At 38.6% G+C, this 25,655-nt stretch overlaps 1 protein-coding gene across 1 annotated transcript in view; it reads right to left on the bottom strand.

The window, feature by feature from the left end:
• Cdon (cell adhesion associated, oncogene regulated) overlaps positions 1–25,655 on the bottom strand; it is an 82,668-nt gene that overhangs the window by 7,099 nt on the left and 49,914 nt on the right. The window contains exons 8-17 of the mRNA XM_013009457.1: positions 22,965–23,260; positions 22,437–22,611; positions 20,798–20,929; positions 18,460–18,663; positions 16,440–16,621; positions 15,757–15,862; positions 10,279–10,401; positions 8,709–8,930; positions 6,087–6,367; positions 3,097–3,176 (exon numbers count right to left, since the gene is read on the bottom strand). Coding sequence (XP_012864911.1) covers positions 3,097–3,176; positions 6,087–6,367; positions 8,709–8,930; positions 10,279–10,401; positions 15,757–15,862; positions 16,440–16,621; positions 18,460–18,663; positions 20,798–20,929; positions 22,437–22,611; positions 22,965–23,260 — 1,801 coding nt within the window. The remainder of the gene's footprint in view (positions 1–3,096; positions 3,177–6,086; positions 6,368–8,708; positions 8,931–10,278; positions 10,402–15,756; positions 15,863–16,439; positions 16,622–18,459; positions 18,664–20,797; positions 20,930–22,436; positions 22,612–22,964; positions 23,261–25,655) is intronic.

Here is a 25,655-nt window from a genome sequence, read left to right as displayed (position 1 = left end):
ATGTCTTCTCCTAAACCAAACTCTAAGTGCCATGCAGGCAAGGGCATATCTCTCTGGCTCACTGCTATGTCTGCTGCATCCAGTTTAGCACTGGTAACTATAGACCTTTGCCAATGTTTGCTGGGTGAACAAATAAATGAATTGTCTTTTTCCTTCTCACTCTCCTTATTTTACAGCTCTCTTTCTCTCCTCTTTTATTCTTTGGCGATATATCAAGGAAGTAAGTAAAAAAAATAGTAAGATACCTTATGAAAATGTCTAATCACAGTAAAGATGCAGAAATAAAAGTAAATTAAGTCTTAGACTAAATATATAAAAATAATCAGCCAGGTTATTGCCTCTGGATGATCTTATTTGTTTTTTAATCTGAATACTTGCATACAAATGTTCCTAAATATCTATTTTAGTCTCCATCTACACCCTGACCCCAAGACCAGTGTGTATACAAAAGCCTTCCTTACAGTGATATCTACCTGGTCTCTTTCCTTCAATCTAAGCTATACATGCCTACCATACATTGAGCAAAAACACGACTTCCTTCTCAGAAAGCTTCACATGAATCAGGATGGATGTTACTAGGCCAGAGTTTGCTTTTGATTAATGTAAAAATCGCATACTCTTCTGCTGTTTATTACAAAAATAAGGTTTTTTTCTGTTTTACATGTAAAATTATAAGATTCACCATGCTTCTTTGAACTCTATTCATTATATTTCTTGCCCTGAGAACCATTACTAACTGTAGGCTTTCTGAAGGTAAATCCTAGTACATGATCGTACTTATACTTCCATACATACAAATGGCCACAAATTCAAGATGACAAAGGTTGCTTAAATGCTTTTAAGGAAATGGAGAGTATTTTTAGTAATAAGATGGTATTTTATCATAAAGACACATCTTTACCAAAGTCTACAATTAGATTATGGTGGGTGCAATTTTATATTACTTGGGGCATTCTTTTCATTTTTATATAGCTTCAGAGATGCTATATAACTTCCCCAAATATCAGAGGTTTAAGAAGCAGCAAAGCCCAGGACTTCTTATTCTTAGACCAAAGGTCTTCTCATTATACCATTCTAATATGTAGGGAGAGGCAACATCTGCTGATGGCCATGAGAACAATCTAGTTTGAATCCAGGGAAAACCATCTGTTATAAGGAATCCATCTGATCACTGACCAAGTGTAGGAGCAGCTTGTGTTCATTAGCATGTTACCTATCCAAATGTGGTAATCTGTGACAAGCTCAGACATGGCTTGCATGTATGAACATTTTAAAATTGAAAGTCATTTGGAAATTAAATACCTAACAAGTAACTTTTTTTTTTGGTCAGTCATGGGGCCTAAACTCTGGGCGGGGCCGCTATCCCTCAGCTCTTCAGCTCAAGGCTAGAGCTCTACCACTAGAGCCACAGCTCCATTTCCAGCTTTTTCTGCTTATGTGGTGCTTAAAAATTGAACCCAGGGCCTCATGCATGCAAGACAAGCACTCTACCATTAAGCCACCTTCCCAGCCCCAACATGTAAATTTTAATACATAAAACAGGGAGATGGTTCTAGATAATATAGGAATTTTTCAACAGGTTAAGTAAGTGCTAACAAAAAGTCTCTACAATCTCAACTTTTTGTCCCAGACTGGCCTTAAACTGGGATCATCTAACATGGGGCCTTAGCACAGTTGGGATTCAGACATATTCCACCAAGCCTGGCCTATTTGTTGACAAAAAGTCTTGGTAACTTTTTGCTTAAACCTCTATCTTTCTGATCTCTACTTCTCAAGTTGCTGAGATTATGGGTGTGAGCCACAGTACCCAGCCAAAACAATGTACATTTAATTCTACAATTAACCAGATCTTTCTTGAAATTCTGGTGTGAATAACTCTCAGAGAGAGACAACTTGGTCTTTAAATTTATTTTTAAAATATAGTTCAAACCCTTTTTCAATCATGAAATATCCAAACTGCAATCCAGACTCCAAATATTTTCTGTACTAATGATGTCTTTTTAGGTATAGAATTAGAATCCAGTGTCATTATTATGCTGAATAGTGAATCAAGATTTCTGACACAACTTTTAGAAGCTTAATAATCCTTTGGAATTCAAATAACAAGTGGTAGCATAAAAAGCTTTCTATGTGTTGAAGTTTATTTGTTTTGTGTTTTTATTTTGTCTGTTTGTTTGTTTTTATTTTTTTATTTTTTTTGGGTCCGGTCATGGGGCCTGAACTCTGGGCCTGGGTACTGTCCCTCAGCTCTTCAGTTCAAGGCTAGCGCTCTACCACTTGAGCCACAGCGCCACTTCCGGCTTTTCTCTTTTTGCTTATGTGGTGCTGAGGAATCGAACCCAGGGCCTCATGCATGCAAGGCAAGCGTTCTACCAACTGACACCTTCCCAGCCCATCTGTTTGTTCTTTTGAGATGGGTTCTCACTATGTAGTCCAGGCTGGCTTTAAACTCACCATATAGCCTGGGCTGGCCTCAAACTGGTGATCCTTTTGTGTCGGCCTCCTGGTTGCTAGGATGGTACCACTGTATCTAGTTTCTCCATGTGAAAATTGAAATACACACATTCCTCTATACAATTCTATCCTGTATCAAATACTGGGTCTATATCACTTTAAAATTTAAAATAAATAATTAAAAATCAGCAAGGTTTTGCTACTTAACCCTAAGATTTTAGCAATTAAAATGAATAATCTAGTAAAAAAAATCAGTAATGTTACTATGAAAATATTATGTACACAGGAGTTGTGGAGTTTTTTTCCTTAGAGGTCAAACATAGGCTCATTTATTAATATCCCAACACATAGAGTGGAAAATAATAGGTAAGAAAAGATTATGGCGGTATGTAGAGAATGATTCTTCCTTTGAATATCATTTCCATGAGAAACAAAGCCTTAAATATTGTCAGGCTATGTGTAAAGAAAGCCAGGCAGGGAAAGATCAAAATTATAAAGCAGAAAGTAACAATGGCCCTGAATTTAAGACTGCAAGTATCTTATACCTTAGGCAACATTTTAAGACTTTCCTTTGCTGCAGGAAAAGAACAGGAAGGAAAACATATGCCTTATGCCACTTTGTTCTGGTACATATTAACATACCTATTGTTGTTTCGACAATTTCGACAGTTAACACATTCCAGAGGGTCAATCTGAGGGACTGCTGTGTACACTCCTCCACCCTAGTCAGGAAGGAAATGAGAGAGAGAGAGAGAGAGAGAGAGAACATAGCTGAATGTCATAGACCACTGGCCAATGAATCACAAATACATGTCCATAATCAATAAGTTCATGGTACATTTTAACCAACTCTCTGAGCAATGCTATGCTTCTTATTTATTCTTCACAATATTAAACTGTACTCCAAACACTTTACTACTCTCTTTTTTCATGCATTTCGGTCCTAGAGAAAGGCAAATAAATGAAGGGAGGAGGTTAGTCATTTCCCTGTAGAGGTTCAAATCTACTAGCTCCCAAAATACAGCACAGATCATAACCTCTTATTCATTTTTTTTCTTTCTTAGCAGTCATGGAAAAATGTGATGTGATGCTAGTTGGGAGTGACAGGGCGTGAAGTCTGTTAGTATGATGTCACAAACTCATCTCATCTTCATTTTCCTGTAATTATTTCGATTAGTGCTGTTCACTTGACTACACTAAGTTTTAAGACATGTCATATTTTTCCAGATGGAGTTGATTCTCAGCCAGCAGAGACTTGGAGGGCAGTATTAATATTTTGCTGTTGCTTTTGGCGGAAACCGCCTAGCCATTAAAGAAAATGCCCAGATTAACACATACCTCATTGTAAAGTGCTCACTTGATATACAGAACGGCAAATATGAAGTTAAAACCTGAACTGGCCTCAGAGTCAAAGTTCTGCTTGCTGGTGACAAAGAGCAGAAGTGAATTTGATAAGGGTGTGAGAGTTGTCCCACTGCACCCTGACCAGAGGCAGGCCTTCAAGGTTAGGAAAAGTTCAAGCAATTGTTTTCCCTGGAATACTTTCCATTTCCATTCATCTCCTAACAACAGCCAGAATCGGAGCAAACCAAAAGACTGAAATTTGCTCTAGCATTTCTGATCCATGGAGAGAAAGAGTATTCCTATAGTATATGCAATCAGAGAGGGCAGGCTCTAAAGGCTCAGAGAATGAAGAATAAACCCGTCTAGCAAGATGGTATATTTATTCCAGCCAGTGAAAGTTAATTCAATGATTTTAATGATCACTGGCACTTGAAAAAAAAGTCCTCATTTTCTCCCACCCGGGAGAGAAGAGTAAGAAAATGAATGGGTTAAAATCACAGATAAGTTCTAAAGTTATATACCTAATAGGGCAACAATTATTGGAATAGCAAGGCATTGTTCAGAAAACACAAAATTCTCTGTTCAAAACAAACATTAGTCTTACTTTGCTTTCTTATGAAACGGCATGTACTTATTCAAACCTTAATGCTTTCTCCCTGACCTTCTCCGATATGTTAGTAGTTTATAGACAGAATTGGTGACCAAAAAAAAAAAAGATTAGAAAGTCTCCTCCACAAAATAATGAAACCATCATTCTCCTTTGGTGATGAGATACATTAAAGCAAATTAGATATTTTTTGTATAACATACAAAAACTCAGTCACATAAAAGCCGTAGGTTTCTAGCTTTATGATATAAATCCTTGTATTACAGTTTTGTTTTCCTAAGGCAATATTTTCATAAAATTTATTATTTTTATTATAATTATTTATTATTATAAAATTACAAAATTTATTAAAATTGAGATTAAAAAATCACCCTGTAAGCTTCTAATTGTGGGTGAAGGCAAGTTTCTCTGAAGTCAGAACAATGTTTAATTCAACCAACTAAACAAATTATCTATGATAAAAAATAATGTGGGTTCACATCCAAAGAATATAATTAACTTCCTAGTACAGAGAAACCTTAAACAGGTATAAGCCTAAAATATACTAGTCATTCTAGTCTCATTTCAAAATAAATAGTGAGTTATCTCTAAAATCAGGGAGTTTTTAAAGTGTTTGCCTTTCCTTGTGGCAGCTAAAGAATACTACCATTCTAAAATTGCACAAAACCACTACAACAAAACACACTGTGAAAAACAAACTCAACACGTCTAGACGTCACAATCTGGTAGTTTACAGGGATGTTTTGCATGGTCTACATAACACTGTCAAAACTCTGGGTTTCAGGGTTGTCGCTCAATGGTACAACACTTGCCTACCATGTGGCCTGGCCTGGGTTTGACACTCAGTATAGGGGAAAAAAAACCAAAAACTGGGTTAGATCCCAGCATGTATACATCTGGTAATTTCACCTAGAATTATAGATGTTTTGAAGAATCAGAAAACATAATGATACTGGTCTTCCACCCTGATGGCAACATAGGTACTGCATTCTAGCTGCTTCTTTCATAGGGTTAACAATATAGCATGCTGCTCTCTTCCAATGGTCTTGTTCCGGGCTGGGAAGGTGGCTCAGTGGTAGAGCGCTTGCTTTGCATACCTGAGGCCCTGGGTTCGATTCCTCAGCACCACATAAGCAAAAAGAAAAAAGCCAGAAGTGGCGCTGTGGCTCAAGTGGTAGAACGCTAGCCTTGAGCTGAAGAACTGAGGGACAGCGCCCAGGCCCAGAGTTCAGGCCCCACAACTGGACCAAAAAAAACAAAAACAAAAAACCAATGGTCTTGTTCCCAGCTTGCTGTAATCAAGTTTCCCCATCAGCCAGACTTCTCAGCATTTGGGTTTTTAGAATAAACTCCACATAAATAAAATGTCAAGCATCTGGTATGGGCTAGTGGCATTTCTTCTTCATCATGACAAGAACTCTGGACCTGTTTTTCACTGGGATTCCATTTCGATGTTAAATAATTTAAAAAATAGACACCAGGCTAACAAATGTAACTATTACCTAATGAGAGCAGAATGATCAAGATTGCTCTGTTTGGGTGCTGGTAGTGCTAAATACCATTTGCGTCCCTGTGAACCTGCAAGGTTTCTCCATTGAAGAAAGTCAAATCTGCTGACCCTGTTCTGGTAGCTTAGCACCGGAGGCAGAGCAAAGCTATTATTTATAATCAAGTCTCTTACATTCACTAGATGATGAGAATGTTCAAACTCCATGTGCGTTCTCGTTAGCGAGTTTGTGTGTGCAGAATAAAGCCCTCCATTTAAATTCCCATTCAGGATTCCATTGACTCCATTAGGGACCTTGTGGTGGAGATGGGAGCAGCCATTACTGAGGTTGCCATTGCCTAGGAAGCCTCCATGGACATTCCCATTGATCCGATTTGTGGGTGAGAGAGTGGTATATTCCACCATCTGTCCATTGATATCTGACCCTTGGTAGAGATATCCTGGTGGGTCATATTCTGTTAAGAGAACAAAAGTAATACAAAGTCAAATACTGAAATAACCTCCTTGCTAAGGAAGTTCTATTAATGAAACCCCTAAGAAATTACAAATAGGATTACTTTTTTTTAAGGCATTCTAGGGCTGGGAAGGTAGCTCAGTGGAAGAGTGCTTGCCTGGCATGCATAAGGCCCTGGGTTCGATTCCTTAGCACCATATAAACAGAAAAGGCTGGAAGTGGTACTGTGGCTCAGGTGGTTAGCTCTTCTTAACTGAAGAGCTGAGGGACAGCGCCCAGGCCTAGAGTTCAAGCCCCATGACCAAAAAAAAAGAGAAGGCATTCTAAAAAATCTTCCAGCAGTTTTAATAAAGTTACTCTGGTTTTTTTTTTCTCTTGACAATGGGGAGGAAACTTGAGTCTGTTATGATTGTTAATAGAAGAAAAATTAACCATAGAAAAACAGTCAATAGGAGCTGGGAAGGTGGTTCAGTGGTAGAGCGCTTGCCTTGCATGTGTGAGGCCCTGGGTTCGATTCCTCAGCACCACATAAGCAAAAAGAAAAAAGCCAGAAGTAGTGCTGTGGCTCAAGTGGTAGAGTGCTAGCCTTGAGCTGAAGAGCTGAGGGACAGCGCCCAGGCCCAGAGTTCAGGCCTCACAACTGGACCCCCCCCCCAAAAAAAAACAGTCAGTAGAGAACGAATAAACTGTAAGTAGACGATATCCAACTACTGGCAATGCTAAGAAAAAGTGCTTCAATTCCTACACACTTCAAAGAACTGACAAAAGACTCTGTTGAACAACTACAAAAGATTAGCTTTAGGTAGCATAGTTTGAGCAGCAATAAATGACACTTTTAAGTAAGAGGAGAGTGCCATGTTCATTCACTAATGACATGTTCAGGGAGCTCTTTAGTCATTACAACTCTCTGGAAGGTGGTGTGCTATCAAAGGCAAAGAACTAGTCTATTTCCTTATATTAAAAGCATTTAAATACATTCTGACTTCCAGAGGTACAACTATCAGATAAGAAATCCTTTGGAAATTACAATATATAAAATGTACAGGATTTGTTGTCAGGGTTCTGATAAATTCTTCAAAGGTATTAGCAACCACCACGCCTGGCCCTCCTCTATAGCTTCTCTTCCTCCTATGCTTTTCTTCAACAGGTGTGTAATTGTCAGAATATCTGCCTATCTTCTCCATTAGCTTACGTCCTTTGAGAGAGCAAGGCGCATTTTTACTTTATTTATCATCAAAGTCCAGCAAAGTGTCTGGACATACGGAAGAAAACCTTCCTGGAATGAGTGAACAATCTTACAGAAATTTTCCATTTAAAATCGTATTTTCAGTGGAGGTGTGGCTCAGGCAATACAACATCAGCCAACGAGTGAAAGTATCAGAGACCAAGTTAGAGTCCCAGTCTCAAAAAACTTTTTTTAAATCGTTTTTCAGATCTCTAAGAAGAACAACTTTAACTAGATTCATCTTGCTCAGGAAACAACAGTAATACTTTTAATGATTCTCCTAATGATTCATTAAACAGTTATAAGCCTTTCAGCCTGACACCAACACCTCTCTTTCCATCTACCTTTTGGAAGCATCACCAAAGCACAACACATCGCTATTTCTCTTGAACTATTAAACACATGTAGAACTGATAGAAGCCACTTCTGGCGTTCTCTTGCATTTCTCTTATTCCTTTATTCTGGGGTCAAAGGGAAACCAAATAACCTTCTCATTGAAGTAGGAAAAAAATCCCACCTTGATTTGACTATCCTACTATATAATAGTTGTGGTGACAGGAAAGGTAGATTATTAGTGTCAAAACAGTGCTAGCATGCCCCCTGCACGCACACTTGCAGAGCATACAGTGGATACAAGGACGGAACTGTTTGTTTGTTTTTCCAGCTGTGTCACTCAGGGACAGTAGCTTAGCAACATCTTCATTACTTTACTGTGTTCCTTTCCATCAGGCAATTTCTATCCCCTGTTAACCTTGACCAGATTCCACAGCATGGAGATGTTCCTAGGTGACTACAGAGCTCACACCTCAAGAACTCATCCACTTTGGTGGTCTGACAAAGCCAGACTGTCCCAGTACCAAGTCAGCTATTTACTTAGAGACCTGTTTAGTTGGGGCGTTTTAGTGTTTGTTTCTACTGGGCAATTTAATTTGATGCTCCACATCCTTTGGCTGACAGAATTATTTTCAAGTTATTTCCTTGGAATGAAGAGTATCAGACAGGTTTCATACCATGGTCCCTAGTACAAGAAAGTGTTAGGGATCCATATTTATTCTGACAGTAATTTTTTTTCTACTCCTCATTAGAAAATACAAGGTGATATTTATGAATGGCTCACTCTGTATGGCGTTCTGTTGGCGACTCTTCCACAAGCACATTGCAATGAAGACCATGAGAATGAGAACCATGACGCCCAGCACACAGCCAACAATCAGGTACAACATGTCACTGCTTCGGGCAGGGTTGGTTGCAGGCCCAATATTTCCTCCGCTTCCAGAGGAATTGGGAGGGGTACTCAAGTCCTTCACAGGATACTCAGAAGCTCCAGGAACACGTTTCACTAGTTAAGTATATAAAGAAAACCATGATGTCAGGATGAATACAGAGTCTGTGAGACAGTTTCCTCTCTGAAGGAGGTCTGGCTTAGGAATGTGAACCAGTCTGTTTACACTCCTTCCTGAGACGATCTGATCAACAATGACTCACAAGGATGGCTCCAAAGCTTAAAACTGGAGGGTACCTTAGTTTTAGTCCACAGATTTTAGAGCAATAATAAGAGCAAAGAAACAATATACACTTGGTCTAACCCTACTCTACTGCTTAATTGTATTTGTAGAGACTCCCAAGCAGCTGAAATAAAATAAGCAGCGGAATGAAATCTCTTTCCATCTGATACATTTCGTAGCAAGCCCCAGCATTACATATTCTAGACTCCTACTGTGTATTAAAATAACAACCAATACCAGAAGATATGGCTGTAACCTATCAGTACAACTATATATGATTCCCAAAACTGCATGTATAATATTTGGCATATTCCTCAAAGCCAAGACTTTTGAAGGTCACATATTTGGGCAACTGGGCAATTCAAATTCCAAAATCTACTTAACAAGTGGAACTCAAATCCTATTCTCTCTCTTCCCCAAATACATGTTCCTACTGTTCTTCTACATGTTACTTGAAAGCTGCAGGGTGAGGTTCTAGCCTAGTCCCTGGAACCACACTGCTTAGATTTGAACTCAGCTCCATTTGCAACCAGCCATCTACTTTTTACCTCCATAAACCCCAGTTTTGACATTTGGGAAATGAGGACAGTAAAAAGAGTTCTATCAGCAGTTTGTCTTCTCCCAAACTCATGTTGCAATCTAACTGTTGTTATGAAAGCCTTAAGAAGGGGACCTCAGAGAGGTTGGTTAAGTCATAACCACGCTAGACGATATGTCAGATTATAAAATTCTAAGGTCAAACCTAAGGAAATCAAAAAGTTTCTGAGGCAAATGGGTCTTCTACATCCCACATGAAAGAACATGATTACTCGTGAGTAAATCCTTCGGAATGATTCACTATTTATTCTTCATTCTTCCTTAATACTCATGTTAAGTTTTGTTAGTATCATAATTCTCAAAATCTCAGCAAGTAGCCAACAAATATTTCTACTCTCTTCATGGAGACAAAGAGAAGGAACATGATTTAGTGAATCACAAAGAAATGAATGAAAAGGATTAGTTCTTATGCAGTCAACAAATTAAACTTCTGTGGGTATAGTCTGAATGCACAAATCCAGCCAATGGTCCAAAGAAGAAATTTCCTTAGGGAGATACACCAACAGTCTGAAGAAGTAATGCAGAGATTAGAATTCTAGCTCTGGACTAGGAAGAAACCATAGATTCGCAACCTTCTGAAATTACCTTTTGTCTCACAGATCATCACGTTGCTGAACTCACTCTCTCCACCTTCATTAAAGCACTGCATTTTGATATCATAAGAAGTTTCTGGCTGCAGATGACCAATCATGTGCCACTGCTTTGAACCTAGAAAAGAGAAATAAAACCCAGGCTTCACACATCACACAATGTAAATGACAAAGTCGAGGTAATTACCCCATAGGAGCAACATCCATCATCATCTATGTTGTGTTGATGGGATAAAGACGTATTTCCTCTAAGCATTTTCTGTGTGTGTGTGTGTGTGTGTGTGTTGCTCAGAATCTACAAAAAAGCAAATTCCACTAGGAGACACTCAAGCTTCTGCTCCCAGTCCCACAGAGCTCAGTGGGTCTTTGAGTCAGGGTCTCCCAGTCACATGAGTATATAACAGAACGATTCTGTTATCCGTGGCACACGGCCAACATTTCATTTAGAAACACTCCCAAACCGAGCACTCTCCATTTTCACTTCCATGGACTTGTGACCAACTTTCATAAACAGGCACAGGTTTTTTTGCCAGATTTAATTAACTCTTCAAGCACTCTTAATCCCCCTTCGAAAACAAGTCTTCAAACTGTTTCTACTGTTTCTTAGAAATTCAAGTATACCACCAGCTGATTTAAGAATTAATTAAAGAGGGAGAAAACAAAACAAAACCACACACCTAAGTCAAATCTACTTGGCTGGCAGGGCCAGTATCACAGGCTCCTTTCTAATCCAACACAGACAAAAACATTTCAACCCCCTTTCCACATCACCAGCACAAAACCCCTCACTTACACCAACTCCTATTTTATAAGGGAGAAAAAAAATCTGCTTGTTTTAGGATCAAGGGTCTCTACGAGGCTCAAGAAGGGAGGAATTCTATGCCTCATTTATAAAATGTTAAAAGATCCTCCTCCCACCACCATTTTTTTTAAATTAAAAAACTAGTTGAAACCAGTATAAGCCTATTTCTAAAAATCCTTCCCCCAAAGACTTCTATTTTTACTCTAGCCTTAGGTCTTTCCTAACCTGGTCCTACACTCACCTACTATAAACATGCTCTTGAATAATTACTCCACTAGACTTGAAATTTTCCTTTCATAGTACTAATAAAAATGAAATTTAAACTAGGCTTCTGATCTGTTACCAAGAGAAAATAGTTAAATATATATATTTATATATATATATATATTGTCAGATTCATATTCCAGTATTATAACAATTCTTCTAGTGGGTAAAATTGCAGTATATATCAGCCAAGAGAAGACATCGATAAATAAAACAACTAAGTACATTACTAGGCTTAAAAGCAATTAATCCACATATAGCTTCTGCTAAACAAGCAATTATTTCCCCAAAGGACATTCTAGAAAAAGGTCTTACCACAGAAAGAACCAAAAGTACAGATGTAAAACAACATAATAAGCTTTCTTATTTTGACTCATGTGGAACCTTTTAACTTTATATGATAAAAGTATTCAACACAAAAGCATTGGTATGCTGGAAACATTTATTGTTTACCTAAACATAGGACTTAATTTAGAAGATGGAATAACTTAAATAACTGTTCTTTTACTGCATTCTTTTATAACAGTTTCATTTTTGAAAGTTATAATTTGGAATCAAGACATATAAGTATACTAAAAACTTTAAAAAATATTTTAGGTACAAAGAATGAATATTTTTGTTCCTAGGAATAGACCAATAGTTTCAACTGCCACAAAAAGAATTTCAAATGCATAAACGTGAAAATAAGGAATAAGCAAATTATACAGCACAGTGAAGCCCACTTAAACATCTTAACTACTCAGCGTATTACATTTATAAACCCATTCCCTGTGAATCATAGGCAAAATTCACATCTGTAGACACTACTACTAGATACAACAGGACTGTTACATGAATTTTCAAGTCCCAAGCTCAGTATTCAAATCACAGGTGTTAAAAGTTCAAAGATTTTCCTAGACAACATAGTTTAAAGACTGTTTATAAGTGGTAAACCTTAGAGAGTATAACTAGGAAGGGGTGGGGGAGAGACAGACAAAGAGACAACAAATGAGACGGTTATTTGTTTTATTTATGTTCACCTCGTTTAGAACCATTTTATGACAAATGTTTAACTACTGTCAAAATTTAAAAAAAATTCTGACACCTTCACTTCTTTTAAGTCAGGTAAACTAAAATGAAGACTTGAATAGGGCTAAAATGCAGCCCAGTCACAAAAATTACTTTTCCATTTCCTTTTAATTTTATTTTTTCTATTTTAAAAAATATATTATTTATTTTATTATTAGTGTATGGATATTACTTGTACAAAGGGTTTTCATCATGTTATTTCCATACATGTATATATAATGGGACTTCACCGTGTTATTTCCATACATATATATAATATACTTTGACCCAATTTACGGCATTCCCATGTCCCTTTCATGTTCCTTCTAGTCATTTCTCTGGCTCAAGACCTTGATTTTTTTTTTTTATTGTGAAAATACTGTACAGAGGGGTTACAATAACATGGGCAAGATAATGAGTACATTTCTTATCAAGCATTGCAGCCTCCTTTTTTGTTTACCCTTCCCATCCCATCCTCCCCCACCTCCCCAACCATTCCCTCCCCCCACCAAAGTTGTAAAGTTTGTTTTCGACATAACGACTTGTACCTGTCATTGTTGCAATGGGTCCACCTGTATCCCTATTTAAATGATTTGTTTTTTCCCTTTCCCTCCACAAATTATAACAACATCAAATACAGTGAAAGCAGGGGTTATACCGTGGGGGAGGGACATACAAAGCAACAAAGAAATAATCTTATAAATGTGTTAGAAACAATCACCTGAAAGAAAAAAAAAACATTTGAATACATATCTTAGGGTTCATTTCCCTAACATAATCTTATCTGACTTTTTCTGCTTGACTCAGACATATACTAGTTATTGCAAATAAGGGAAGCCATGGACCTTGATTTTTAAGAGCACAAAAGAGCTTACTCATTAAAAATTATGGCAGGAGAGAAGCAACCCTTACCCCATTCAAAACTATTTACTGAATACCTACTATGTCCCCAGTATAAAAACTCAGATCATAAACTTTTCACACTACAAAAATTATTCCATTGACTAAACATGAAAAAAACCCTAAAATAAACAAAAAAAACTCATAATACTTAGGAAAATATGGCACCGCATATTTAAGGTAAATTATTTTAACAAAAACCAAATGAGGTATGTGATGTCAACAAGTCATATGGAAACTTATCTTGGCCCACAGCAACTTTTTGACATGATCTATTACATTTTTTTTTCCCAGCTGGAAACTAACCCAGGGCCTCCCACATGCTGAGCACTGCTCTACCACCGAGCTACACACTCAGCCAAGACATGGAATATTTCAAAGAAGCAGAATCTTGGAGTGAATAAAAGACCTTGGAGGGTATCTTTCTTTCAAAGCAAGAATCTCATCCAAACTATTACTAAGAATTATACATCTAGCTTCTACTGAACACTTCCAAAATTAGAATCTATTGCTCTATGAGGAAACCTAGATATCTATGTTAGAAATTTCTTCTTTCCATTATTTCCTTGTACCTTTCTCCAATGGATTTAGCTCCTCTTCCATATAACTGTCTTTAACTATTTGAAGACAGCTATCTTGTTTCTGTTGTCTTTTTTCCACCCTGATCATTACTAGACATTACACTGCTCTTTTGGGACTCCAATCAGATTCATTCATTCATCCACTCATTTGTTCATTCAATGCTGAACACCTCACCATTAAAGAGGATGGGGATGCAGTAGTGGAAAAGAAAAAAGTTCCAGGCCCACAGGAAGTGAACACAAGAAGGAGAGACAATAGTTAAGTAAAGAATTTCAAGTATTCACTCTCATACGTTTGATTCTACAAAGTAAACATGAAGGGCTCACTTTTGGGTGGAACTTCAGGGAAAATTTGTCTAAGGAAGTGACATTTACGCCCTCAAAAGAACTAAATGGTTGTACCTAGATAAAATGTTAGGAGAGGGGTACAGTAAGTGCCAGGAACTACTATGTACCAAGGTCTTGAGGTAGAAAAGCAAAAACAAAACAACAATGTAATCTTGGTGCAGGAGGAATCTGAAAGAAAACTGGTATAACCAGGCCCCAATGAGGAAGGTGCAGGAGATGCAGTTTGGGGGTAGGGAGGGGAGGATAATAGGGGCCAGCTAGGATGCAGAGTCATTGGACCATATGCAAAACTCTGGGTTATAAATGGGGATCATTTAAGGATACAGGTGGACCTGTTGCAACAATGAGAAGTACAAGTTGTCATGTCCAAAATGAGCTTTACAACGTCGGTGCGGGGGGGGGGGGGGGGGGAGGGGAAGGATTGGGATTTGGGGGGGGGGGGGGAGGCTGGGAAGGGATGTGAAGAGTAAACAAAGGAGGAGGCTGCAATACTTGGTAAGAAATGTACGCATTATCCTGCCAATGCAATTGTAACCCCTCTGTACAGTATGTTCACAAATAAAATAAAATTAAATTAAAAAAAATAAATAAATGGGGATCATGCCTGTAATACTAGCAACTCAGGAGACTGAGATCTGAGGATCAAAATTTATAGCCAGCAGGAAATATATAGCCAGGACTTTTCTGGAAAGTCCATAAAACTCTTATCTCCAATTAAACATCAAAAAGCTAGAAGTGGAGCTGTGGGTTCAAGTGGTAGAGCACTAGCCTGGAGGAGAAAAGTTCAGGAACAGTGCCCAGACCCCTGAGTTCAAGCCCATGTCCAGCATGAAAAAAAAATAAAGAAAACAAAGAATAAATTCTGGATTCTATTTTAAATGCAGTAGAAATCACCTTTTGCCATCTTGAATGCTTTCTTTATTCTCTACAAGAGATTCCAATTTCTACCATAGATGTCAAGGAAAACAGTTTTAATGAGATATTACTGGTAATCATATCTAGAAGTTCAAATTAAGTTTTAAACTTAGTTCATTGGTCATTTAAAGATGACAGAAACCAGGAATGGTCGGTGAATGAAGTCATATAGTCAGTGAAAATAAAACTAGGGAACCTGAGGAGATGCAAAGGGTTGGGACCGATGGAGGAGAATGATGCATAGGGTGACACTGATCAAAATACATTGTCCTTATACAGTGACAGGTTGAAGTGGAACCCCTTTGTACAACTATAAAAATGAAATTGAAAAGAAAAAAGAAATCCAAACATTTTTCAGATGGACTTCTGATGAAGCATACTGACCCTTCTTCCCATACTTTTGTAAATGTCTCTATGACAAAAATGTAGGCTAATACTACATATGTTAAACTGGAAACAAATTGGCTTTCTTTGAGACAAACTCAATAGGGTTAATGCATATAGCATTTCATTCCCCCCGCCTTTATCTTAGCTGTGATGATATATTTCATAATGCTTACAAACCCTGTTCTCCAGAGCCCCTTTGTGGGGACCCCTGCTTGCTGAGGGGACTCACCTTCAACCACATCCCTCTTGTAGTCACTGTCATTGTCACTGTCCGTTGGTCGGTAGTAGATATAAAATCCTTGAATGGGAGTGTTGTTGTTACTTGATGGAATGTACTAAAAAACAGAAGTAAAAACTTGTCAAAACAAAAACTGTACTCACTACCTCACTCATGTAATTGTAATCCCTCTATACATCACCTGTATAAGAATAATAAATTAATTATAAGAAAAAAATTTTAAACCCAAAAGTAATAATATTTTTTTTCTATAGTGACATGGTCCTAGCTTCATTTTGCAAGCACCTTTAATGGCCACTTTTAACTTCATTCAAAGATATTTAAGGGTATTAAGAGCATTTTCTTTTACTGCAGGGTTAAACAAAAATAAAGAAGTATTTTTGTGAGTATATACTTTACTAGCTTCAAAGATAAACATCTACTTGGTTCATAATGAATAAGCCACAAAATGGCAATTAAGTTAACAGCATTTGGATAAGAGTAGAGGAAACAATAATTGTATTTTTTAACCTGCCCCCTTTTAAACATGTGCTTTTAGATAAATTGATACCCTTCTACTTTGGCTCAATGAAAAGTTCAATAATTGGTTGTTCATAGTATCATTTCATGAGAATATGAAGTTGTTGATGTGACCAAGCCAGAAAGAATTCTCATTAGAAAACAAGTTTACGTACCGTCCATTTCAGCATGATCTGGGTATCACTGACAGCCTCTGTGTATGCAATGTGCGGTCCAGTTATGGGACGGTTGGAAAAACGATTGGGGAAGCCAGCCACCTGGTAAGGCCGGGATGCTGAACTCCGAAAACTCTCACCGTAATGGTTGATAGCAATGACCCTAAATTTGTATGTTGAACCTTTAGGAGGAAAACAAACACACACAAATCCCCTCACATTATTATAAAAAGCTATAATCATGACTGGTGATATAGCTCCATGATAGAGCACTTGCCTGGCATGTGCAAGGTCTCAGATTTGATTTTTAGCATAGGAAAAAAGAAAGAAGCTACACTATGATATATGATGGTAGGATATGAAACTATGATAATTATGTTTATATTTCTCTTTTTTTGGGGGGGGGCGGTCGTGGGGCCTGGGCGCTGTCCCTCAGCTCTTCAGCTCAAGGCAAGCACTCTACCACTGAGCCACCTTCCCAGCCCCTATATTTCTCTTATATACTCTCCTACAGCCAATGGATTGAACCTACTTGCTAACTTCAATCAACTGGGAGTAGCTGTTCAATGCTTTGTGTTCAAGACCGTAAAGGAAATAATGCTATGTAAGATGAATGGTACGCATGGAAGGGGCAGGGAGAGAATAGGAAAGAGAACATTCATTCTTTTTGCTATTCCATTCCAAATCATAATTTGAAGTAGTTTGAAGTATCTGTCTCTAAAACTAGATTCTTTTCACTTTGAAAGAAACAACTGGAGTGAAGTTTAATGTGTTGACTGCATGTATCAAGAGGCACAGCAAGGCGGTAGCAGTCACCATCCTGATTCCAAAGAGGACTATGAGGAATCAGATTTAAACGATAACACAAGGAATTAATTCGGCTTAGACATTAAGAACTAAGGAAAGAGGCTACCGACAATTCTTGAAAAATCTAAAGAATAAATTAAAAATACTAAAGGAAGTTTCCTTGTCACTCGGCTTCTGAAGACATTGTCTGTCGGAATAATATTACTTCATTTCACCTACATTAAAACTTCTGCCTTCATTCTCCCATCATACCTAGGCATCCCCATGTTTCTCTTGTTATCTGGTTACCTTGGCTAGTAGCATACAAACCTAAGTCCAGAAACAAACTTTAGGATCTTCTGCTAAAATAAAACTTATAGAGCCAACAAGTATTAAGTGCATCCTTTCCCTAAGACAAAGCACTGGCTCAACTGCTGAGAATCAAATAGTTATAGCCAAATAACCATTTTTCTCTTAAAATGTTCTAGGAAAACATATCCGTGTGTGTGTGTGTGCGCGCGCACACACACACACACACACACACACACAAAGATGTTCACCATGTAATTGCAAATATGTAGACGTAATTTAAAATCTAGAAATGAAGAACAGTTTAGGATAAGGTTGTAGCTTAATGGTAGAGAGCTTGCCTAGCCTTCACTAAGACCCTGGGATCAAAACCCAGCACCCCTGCAAAAAAACCAAAACAAAAAACAAAATCATGGCTAAGGTAGACATGTAAATTAAGGACTGAGTTTTTGAAGCATTTTAAATGATCTGGATAATACATATGATATAATGGTGGGGACACAGTCATAGTCAATGTACATTATGTAAAAGTTGAACTATGTAACTTGGGGGAGAATGATAGAAGGGATGGCATTGATCAAGATGCACTGTACTCATGATCTCACTTGTAGAATTACAACCTCTTTGTACAACTACTAGAATAAATAAAAATAAATAAAAACAATAGTTTTCATGGCATGAGTTCCTGGGTATGCTAAAGGGTTAAAAGAAATATATCAAAATATATAAAGGCTAATTGGTCTAGAAAGGTGAATTTCAGATGACTTATTCTCCTCATCATATTTTAGTTTCAAATTTTTATGTAATACACATTACTTTCTTTAACAAGTAGGAAAAGAAATAAGGCCATTAAAATAGCAACTAAAGTTAGCACTGACAACATTTTAAAAAGGAAAGAAGAAGGGAAATGTTTGTGTATCTCTACCTGGTTCTAAACTACGAACTTCCACAGAGAGCTTGGAAGGAGGGATATCTTCAGCTGCCACCAGCCAATCGCTGGTCCTCATCCGTTTATATTCGACCTTGAAGGCGGTGATTGGAGAACCACCATTTGCCCGGGGAATCCAAGTGACATAGACTGAGGTCTCAGAGGCAGTGGAGATTGTGGGTCGATCTGGTGCCTCTGGAACTGAAAACACAAATGCATTGTTTTCGCATAACTCACAATGTCGGAGGGAAGAAGAGTGAAATGCACCTTAAGAGATAAATCCCAAAGCTCATGTTATTAGTGGTTCCTCACCAAACATTTTTCCAGAGGTAATAATATTTGACTCTCTTCCTGTCCTCTGTTGAAAACTAATGGGGAAATGTAAGCAAAACGCAGGAAATGCAAGGAAGGAAAAGTCAAATGATTTAGAGACTTGATAATTAGCTCTGAAAGACTGAACGTTAATGACTGTGGTAATTAATGACTGTGCTCTTTTGGAGTCAAGATTAAAACAATGTGTCAGTATGATTTGGTGCTTCCAGTCTGATTTTGCTTATAGTTGTAATAAATTCTTGCAGTTATGTGTTATCTTATTTAAATGTTTTTCTTTGTCCCAACTACATAAAACTCATTCTGCAATCTGTTGATTATTAACTTAGCCATATTATTATATCCTACTTCAATATACTTCACGGATATGGGAATTATTTGTCCAAAATATAGACGGCAAGCAATAAGATAACATTTGTCTGATTAAAATTATTATTATTTTTTTTTTTTTGGTCAGTCGTGGGGCTTGAACTCTGGGCCTGGGCGCTGTCCCTCAGCTCTTCAGCTCAAGGTAAGCACTCTACCACTTGAGCCACAGCGCCACTTCTGGCTTGTTCTGTTTATGTGGTGTTGAGCAATCAAACCCAGGGCCTCATGCATGCAAAGCAAGCACTCTACTACTGAGCCACCTTCCCAGCCCTAAAATTAATATTGATACTAAAGGGAGGAGAGAATGTGCTCGGGATGAAAGCAGGAAGAGGAAAGGCAGGAAAGATGATCCACATGACTACATAGGAAAATTTGAGTTAGGGAACTTGCTTTAGTTAACAATTTGAAGGGGAAGAGATGCTACAGTCCTCAAATTGGAGTGGCAGGTGGGAACATCAGGAGTAAACTCTCTGAGATCACATATTCAACAACTCTTGCTGATCAAGCAATATGGCTTCCCACTTGGTTGCTGAAAGGAAAAAAGGCTGACCCACAGGACTGTTCATTGCAAGCTAGTAATCTGCCATTCTAGTTTGCCTTACTCCCTAGTGAGTTCTGTAAATGTGAGCTGGTTCTCAAAAGGCTGATGATCCTTTGGTGTGCTGGCAATTGACCTCTAAAGCTGGAACAGGAAGAGCCAACCTGGGCCACAGTGATCTGGCTTTTGTGAAGCCACTAGAAGGAGCTTTGCCTGTATCTAGGCCTTGTTTATTAAGCAACATGCTTTGATCTCAATATCTCTTCAATTCTCATTAATAAACATATTAGAAAGAAGGAAATGATGGTGAACAAAGTACTCAGATGAAGAAAACTGAGGTGCAAACTGCTTAGAGGATGTATTCAAAACAGGTAACTGTGATACTTACTGCATTCCTTTCAATTAGAAAGCAATGGAAACAGAATAAACAGAACTGTTAGTGCATCTCTTTTTAAAACCAAATGAGTTCCTTTGAGCAAGAAAGCCAAGCAAGAGTACAAGGCCCTGAGTTCAAGCCCCAGGACAAGCACACGCGCACACGCACACACGCACACACACACACACACAAATACTTTTAAATCATACAAAGCATATTAATTCTAGAACTAGTAAATGTGGAATTTAAGTACAAAAAAAGAAGTCCTGAAATTTCGACTGCTCTAGCATTTAAAATCCATACAGCTTACTAGATAGTGTAATATGAGTGAATGGGACATGTACTCTTCAGCAAAGTAATTTATCATTGGTATTAACATATATTCTGATGAAGTGACACACAGGCAAAGTTGGAATTCAAAATATAAACTTAGTTTTCTTGTCAAAGAGGAGACAGAAAAACACTTTTAAAAAATGATTGTGAAAGACTTAGTAGCAGAACATTTTGAATCTGAATTTATTATGTTAAATACTATGACTGAGTTGCCAACGTTGAAATCCAGGACATTAAAAATGGTTGAAAAGGACTACAAGAGGTATCTGACAGGATGCAATTTAAATAGCAAACATCTTCTTCTATCCTATCTCCCTGAAGTCTGAAACCTTGAAACAGGGCCTTCATACTTATAAAGAAACAAGATGAATAAAATGAAGACTCTTTACCTCCACTGTGCCTAGAGGAATCGGTAAGAACCACTCCAAAATTGTTGTTTGCAACCTCTGAAATGACAGGATGTTTAGGGATGCCCATGGGTGGAGAGGAGGCCTGGGTGTTTTTTACTGATGGTGTTTTTTCTTTAAAAAAAAAAGAAAGAAAGAAAAGTTGAAAACCAAAACGGCAACATAAGCCTAGATATGTAAAGTTAAAATAAAGAGTCATTTATAGACAGATAGAATTCACCAGTAACAGCATCTAAATCAACTAACTACACTTAAATACTTACCTGATCTTTGGAACTAACAAAAAAAAAATTACTTCAGCTTTTTTCTAGTATCTTTAGGGGAAAAGCAAAAATGTGCCTTTCTTCATCATACCAACTTTTGTTCATATGTGGAAAAGGAAAATGACTAGAGTGAAGGTTTCCAATGAGCTCATTTTCCTTTACTGTATAAATTCTAAAACAGCATTCATTACTAAAGTGTTTCTCTTAAGCATTTTCAAAAAATGTCACATTAAACTTTAATATTTCTATAGGCAAAAAGTGAAATTGGACAATTTTTAAAACAGAAATATACCTCTTCAGTATTTATAGGTCAGATTTTATTAATAACTAAATGACTGATGGTGGAAATTATCTGAAGATGCATTGGAAATTGCAAGCACTCATTATTTCCTGGCCAGATTTACAGATTTAGCATTGGAGGAAAGGGTCTTAAGTCATTAGATAATTTCTTCTCATTCCACAGACCTCTTCTATTACAGTATCAAACTAAAATACTCTTCTACCTGGTCCCCATCTCCACCCACCAAAGTGGTTTGGTTTTGTTCATTTCCCACCAAGCTTCAATAGCCTCTTCAATTCTGCCTCCCTCACAGGCTTGCCCACAGGAAAATTCTTTTAGAAGTTTCTCAAAGTGCTTATCATATTCCTATATCCACCCGCACCACACTCTCCTATTAGAATACACAGGTGTCCGTGTCACACTTCGTTCAGATGCTCCAGCTGTCCTAGCTCACTCAGAGGCTTTGCTAAGGTCTTTACAAGGTCCACAGTGTATGATGTGATTCTCTACCCTCTCACCCCCTCCTTCCAATACTCCTCCTTGACAGCTCCCCACTTACCTTGCCGCAATAGCATTCCTAGGTTATATGTTAAGAACACACTGCTTTGAAGCCTTGGTATTTGCTGTCTTCTGCTGGGGACATTCTATCCCTGAACAGCCATATGGTTCTCTTCTTCCCCTGCTGTATATCTGCTCAGTTGGACACTGGTCAATTAGGACTTCCCTGCCCACCTGCTCAAAAGGCAGCAATGCCTGAGACATTTCCTATATCCTTCTCCTAATTTATTTCTCTTAACACTGTCTGCTAGTATACATATAACAAAGGCTTACATGTCTCCCACATAGAATGTGAGCTCCATAAGAGTTTTATCTATTCTGTGTACTTTGTGATAAAACCTGGAAAGTATTCAGTTAATACAAGAACCGTATTTAAGTTTCTCTTGGAGTTGGTTTTCAAGTGTACTTCTTCCCTTCCTCATCAAAGTGGGTTTATTACCTAAGAATCTCTAGTATCAAAAAGCATTGTTAACCATCTTAACATCAGTACAGGCATTGACTGATGGAAGATGATACTCACCTTTGCTGGTCCGGAAAGTAAGCATGGCGGGCTGTCCTTCACCTGCTGCACTTCTTGCCACCATCAACACTTCATAAAGACTCGATGGCTCCAGTTCTGTTAGATGCAGCTCATTTTCACTACCTGGGACCCGAACTGTGTGCCAGCTTCCCACTGCACCAGCACCATCCTCCAGCTGCTCAAGAGAAACCCCAGAACAGGGGGAGATGGAGGGAAGCTTAGAAGATTCCTTTTCAAAGATGAGCTGGGGGTGGTGGCATCTACCCATCAGCGTAGTTACAATGGGAAGCCTAAAATAGGCAGATTGCAGCCCAGATTATATATGCCTAGACAGGAAGTGTGGCTCAGCTTACCTGCCTGGTAAGCTGAGACCCTGCGTTCCACATTAACACTCCCCCACCCTCCCCAAACTAGAATTCAGTTAATTCTAGAAAAGTTTTAAAATGTGATATATCATTACAAATAAGAGACACAATGGACAAACAGAAGGAACAAGAACCCAATAATGAGTAAAAGAGGAGGCATTACCTTTCGGTACTTTACAAAATAGGCATTGATGGGGAGTCCGCCATCCTTCCCTGCCCTCCACACCAAATTGTATGTGTCTGGTGTGTGGGTCTGTGGGGGGCTCAGTATGATGGGAGCATCAGGAACAGAAGCGCCAGTGGCATTTTTCTCTGATGACCCCACTGCACTGGAATGGATGTTCCCTGGAAATGAGCTCAGGAAGGCAGAATCAGAGCCATCTCTTTGGTCTCTTTCATCATTTTGGGAAGCTTCAGAAGGTTCAACTGTTGCTGCTTTTGTATTTGTTTCAAAAGGAACTGGAGAGACAGAGGAAAGAAAGAGGGAGAGAAATTGAAGAAACTCTATTTCATATCTTCTACCCAGATGGTTTAGAAAGGAGTGTCCATGCTGGTTTTATAAGCACAACATGAGCCCTGGAAGTTTAAATAGCTAACAGTGAAGTGCAACACTCACAGCAGCATCCAACCTTTCTCACACGGTGCTACTCAGGGAGACAGGAAAAGGACTTAGAAAACCAGTTGGAGCGTGCAATAATTGAGTAGCTTAAAGGTTTTTATTTTTTCTGTGCTTTCTAGAGCAAGAACCATGTCAGGAGAGTGAGGTTTTTTAGTCAATTTTTTATTACCACATATTTATTGTAAAAATGGGGCTCATTGTTCAGGAGATCTTAAGTTGAGGAACAGCAACCTGAATTTCCAGCTAGTAAGTAAAACACAATGGGTACTACACGCCATGGTGAACCACGTGACAGAGGTAGTAGGAACATGGTCAAGAATTACCATTCAATGACTACCTATTGGGTAGTCAGTTTCCAAAGATACCTCCTAAGAATTCACACTCTTAGAAAATCCAGAATCTAGATTTAGGCCTTAAGAAGACCTAACTCTTGCACTTCTATTTGTGCTCTGGGGATCTGACTACCCCATAGACATGACCCAGCTGGTCATGGGTACAGATTATCAAGAAAGAGAGTTCAGTTGCCACAACGGTGCCACAAGGGACTGAAGCTATTGTGCTATTCTTAGTGCTAAGCAACCTGTGGAATTACTGACCTCAAGCAAGGCCAGAAGAAGGAAGTTGCATCTAGTAAACCTTCAGAATCACAGAAAAAAATGAAGAGGTTGTGGTTTAAGTCACTAATCTTTTGAGTAGTCAGCATTCAGTTCTCGTTACCCTACCTCCAAAGACATCTACACAATGATCTACCTTCAAGGAAAGTGGGGTGGGGGTGGGGGTGCATGGGAATCAAAGCTAACAAGAGTAGCTGAGAAAATGGTGTGGCTTACATACCAAAGATGACAGGGCCTATTCCCAAGTCCCTCCCCTACCCCCTGCCAGAAACTGCTGGGGTATAGATGGAAGTCAAGCAGCTTGCTCCAAGAGCTCTAACTTACCTCTGACAGCATACTGAGTATGCAGAGCAAGGTAACAATAACTTATTTGCATTGAAAACAGGTTCATATATCCAAAAAAATTACTGAGCAAATATTTTGTGTCAAGCATGGTGCAAGTTGTTTAATAAGCATAATCTCATTTAATTCCCAAAACAACACTCTTAGGTAGAGAGTAATATGTCTTCCCACTTCACAGATGAGGAAATTAGGGTTCCAGAACATTCAGTGACAACAGCTGTGAGAAGAATGTTAATAGCTCTACCATGAATAAAAGAAGGAGAACAATTGTGAAAACAAATACAGTGCCAGCATTAATAAAACCCAAGGACTGACAGCTCAGTTTCTCTACCACTATTAGTTCTGGCAATGCAAAGGTCTCCTATTATCCACCCCTCTGCGGAAGAAGTAAAAGGAAGAAACAATGAGGTCAGATTCCTGGTAAAAGGTGGGTGTGATTTTTGGGAGAACTACTGCCCAACAAAAACCAGATGCACAGAGGTCAGTTTTCTATTAGTTTGAAAGAGAGAAAGTCTCAGAAGCATCCTCTATCAAAGAAAACATGAAGCTAGTGAGAAAAATAATGCGGAAGAGAAGGAATTAAGTTCACTGAGACAACTTGCAAATATTGCTCCTGGAACAGGCGTGTTTACCCAGTGAGTCAGACATGGAGCGAATGTTCAGGGCTGATCTGATGCCTGCTAATGCAGAGCGTGGTCGCTCACCACTGGGGAGACCCAGTCTGGGGCCTGGGGAAGAGGGGAAGGTACTTTGTGTCATTCATAGCTTACAGAATCCTCTGGGCAAAGTGATACCTGGCCACAGAAGGTTCCATGCCACATGCCTCAGGTTACACGGAGGTGTAAGAAAATCTTCATTCAATAGACTGTCTACTGCAAGAGCATTAAAACTTCATCTCAGCTGGGCACCAGTGGCTCACAGCTGTAATCCTAGCTACTCCAAAGGCTGGGATCAAAGGATGGTAGTTTGCAGGCAGCTCAAACAGGAAAGTCCATGAGACTCTTAAATTAACCAGCAAAAAGCTGGAAGTGGAGGTGAGGCTCAAGAGGTAGAGTGCCAGCCATGAGTGAAAAAGCCAAGCAAGAGTTCAAGGCCCTGGATTGAAGCCCCATTACCAGCTTGAAAACAACAATCACAATAAATGCACTCCATTTCTATTATTCTAGGTGCAAGGCAACCTTTCAATGACAACTTTTTTTGGGGGGTGGGGGGTCCGGTCGTGGGGCCTGAACTCTGGGCCCTGTCCCTCAGCTCTTCAGCTCAAGGCTAGCGCTCTACC

The sequence above is a fragment of the Dipodomys ordii genome, unplaced genomic scaffold, assembly GCF_000151885.1.
Source record: "Dipodomys ordii isolate 6190 unplaced genomic scaffold, Dord_2.0 Scaffold10, whole genome shotgun sequence".
Lineage (NCBI taxonomy): Eukaryota > Metazoa > Chordata > Mammalia > Rodentia > Heteromyidae > Dipodomys > Dipodomys ordii.
The sequence above is the reverse complement of the archived record's forward strand: the minus strand, read 5'-3'. Positions and strand labels throughout refer to the sequence as shown.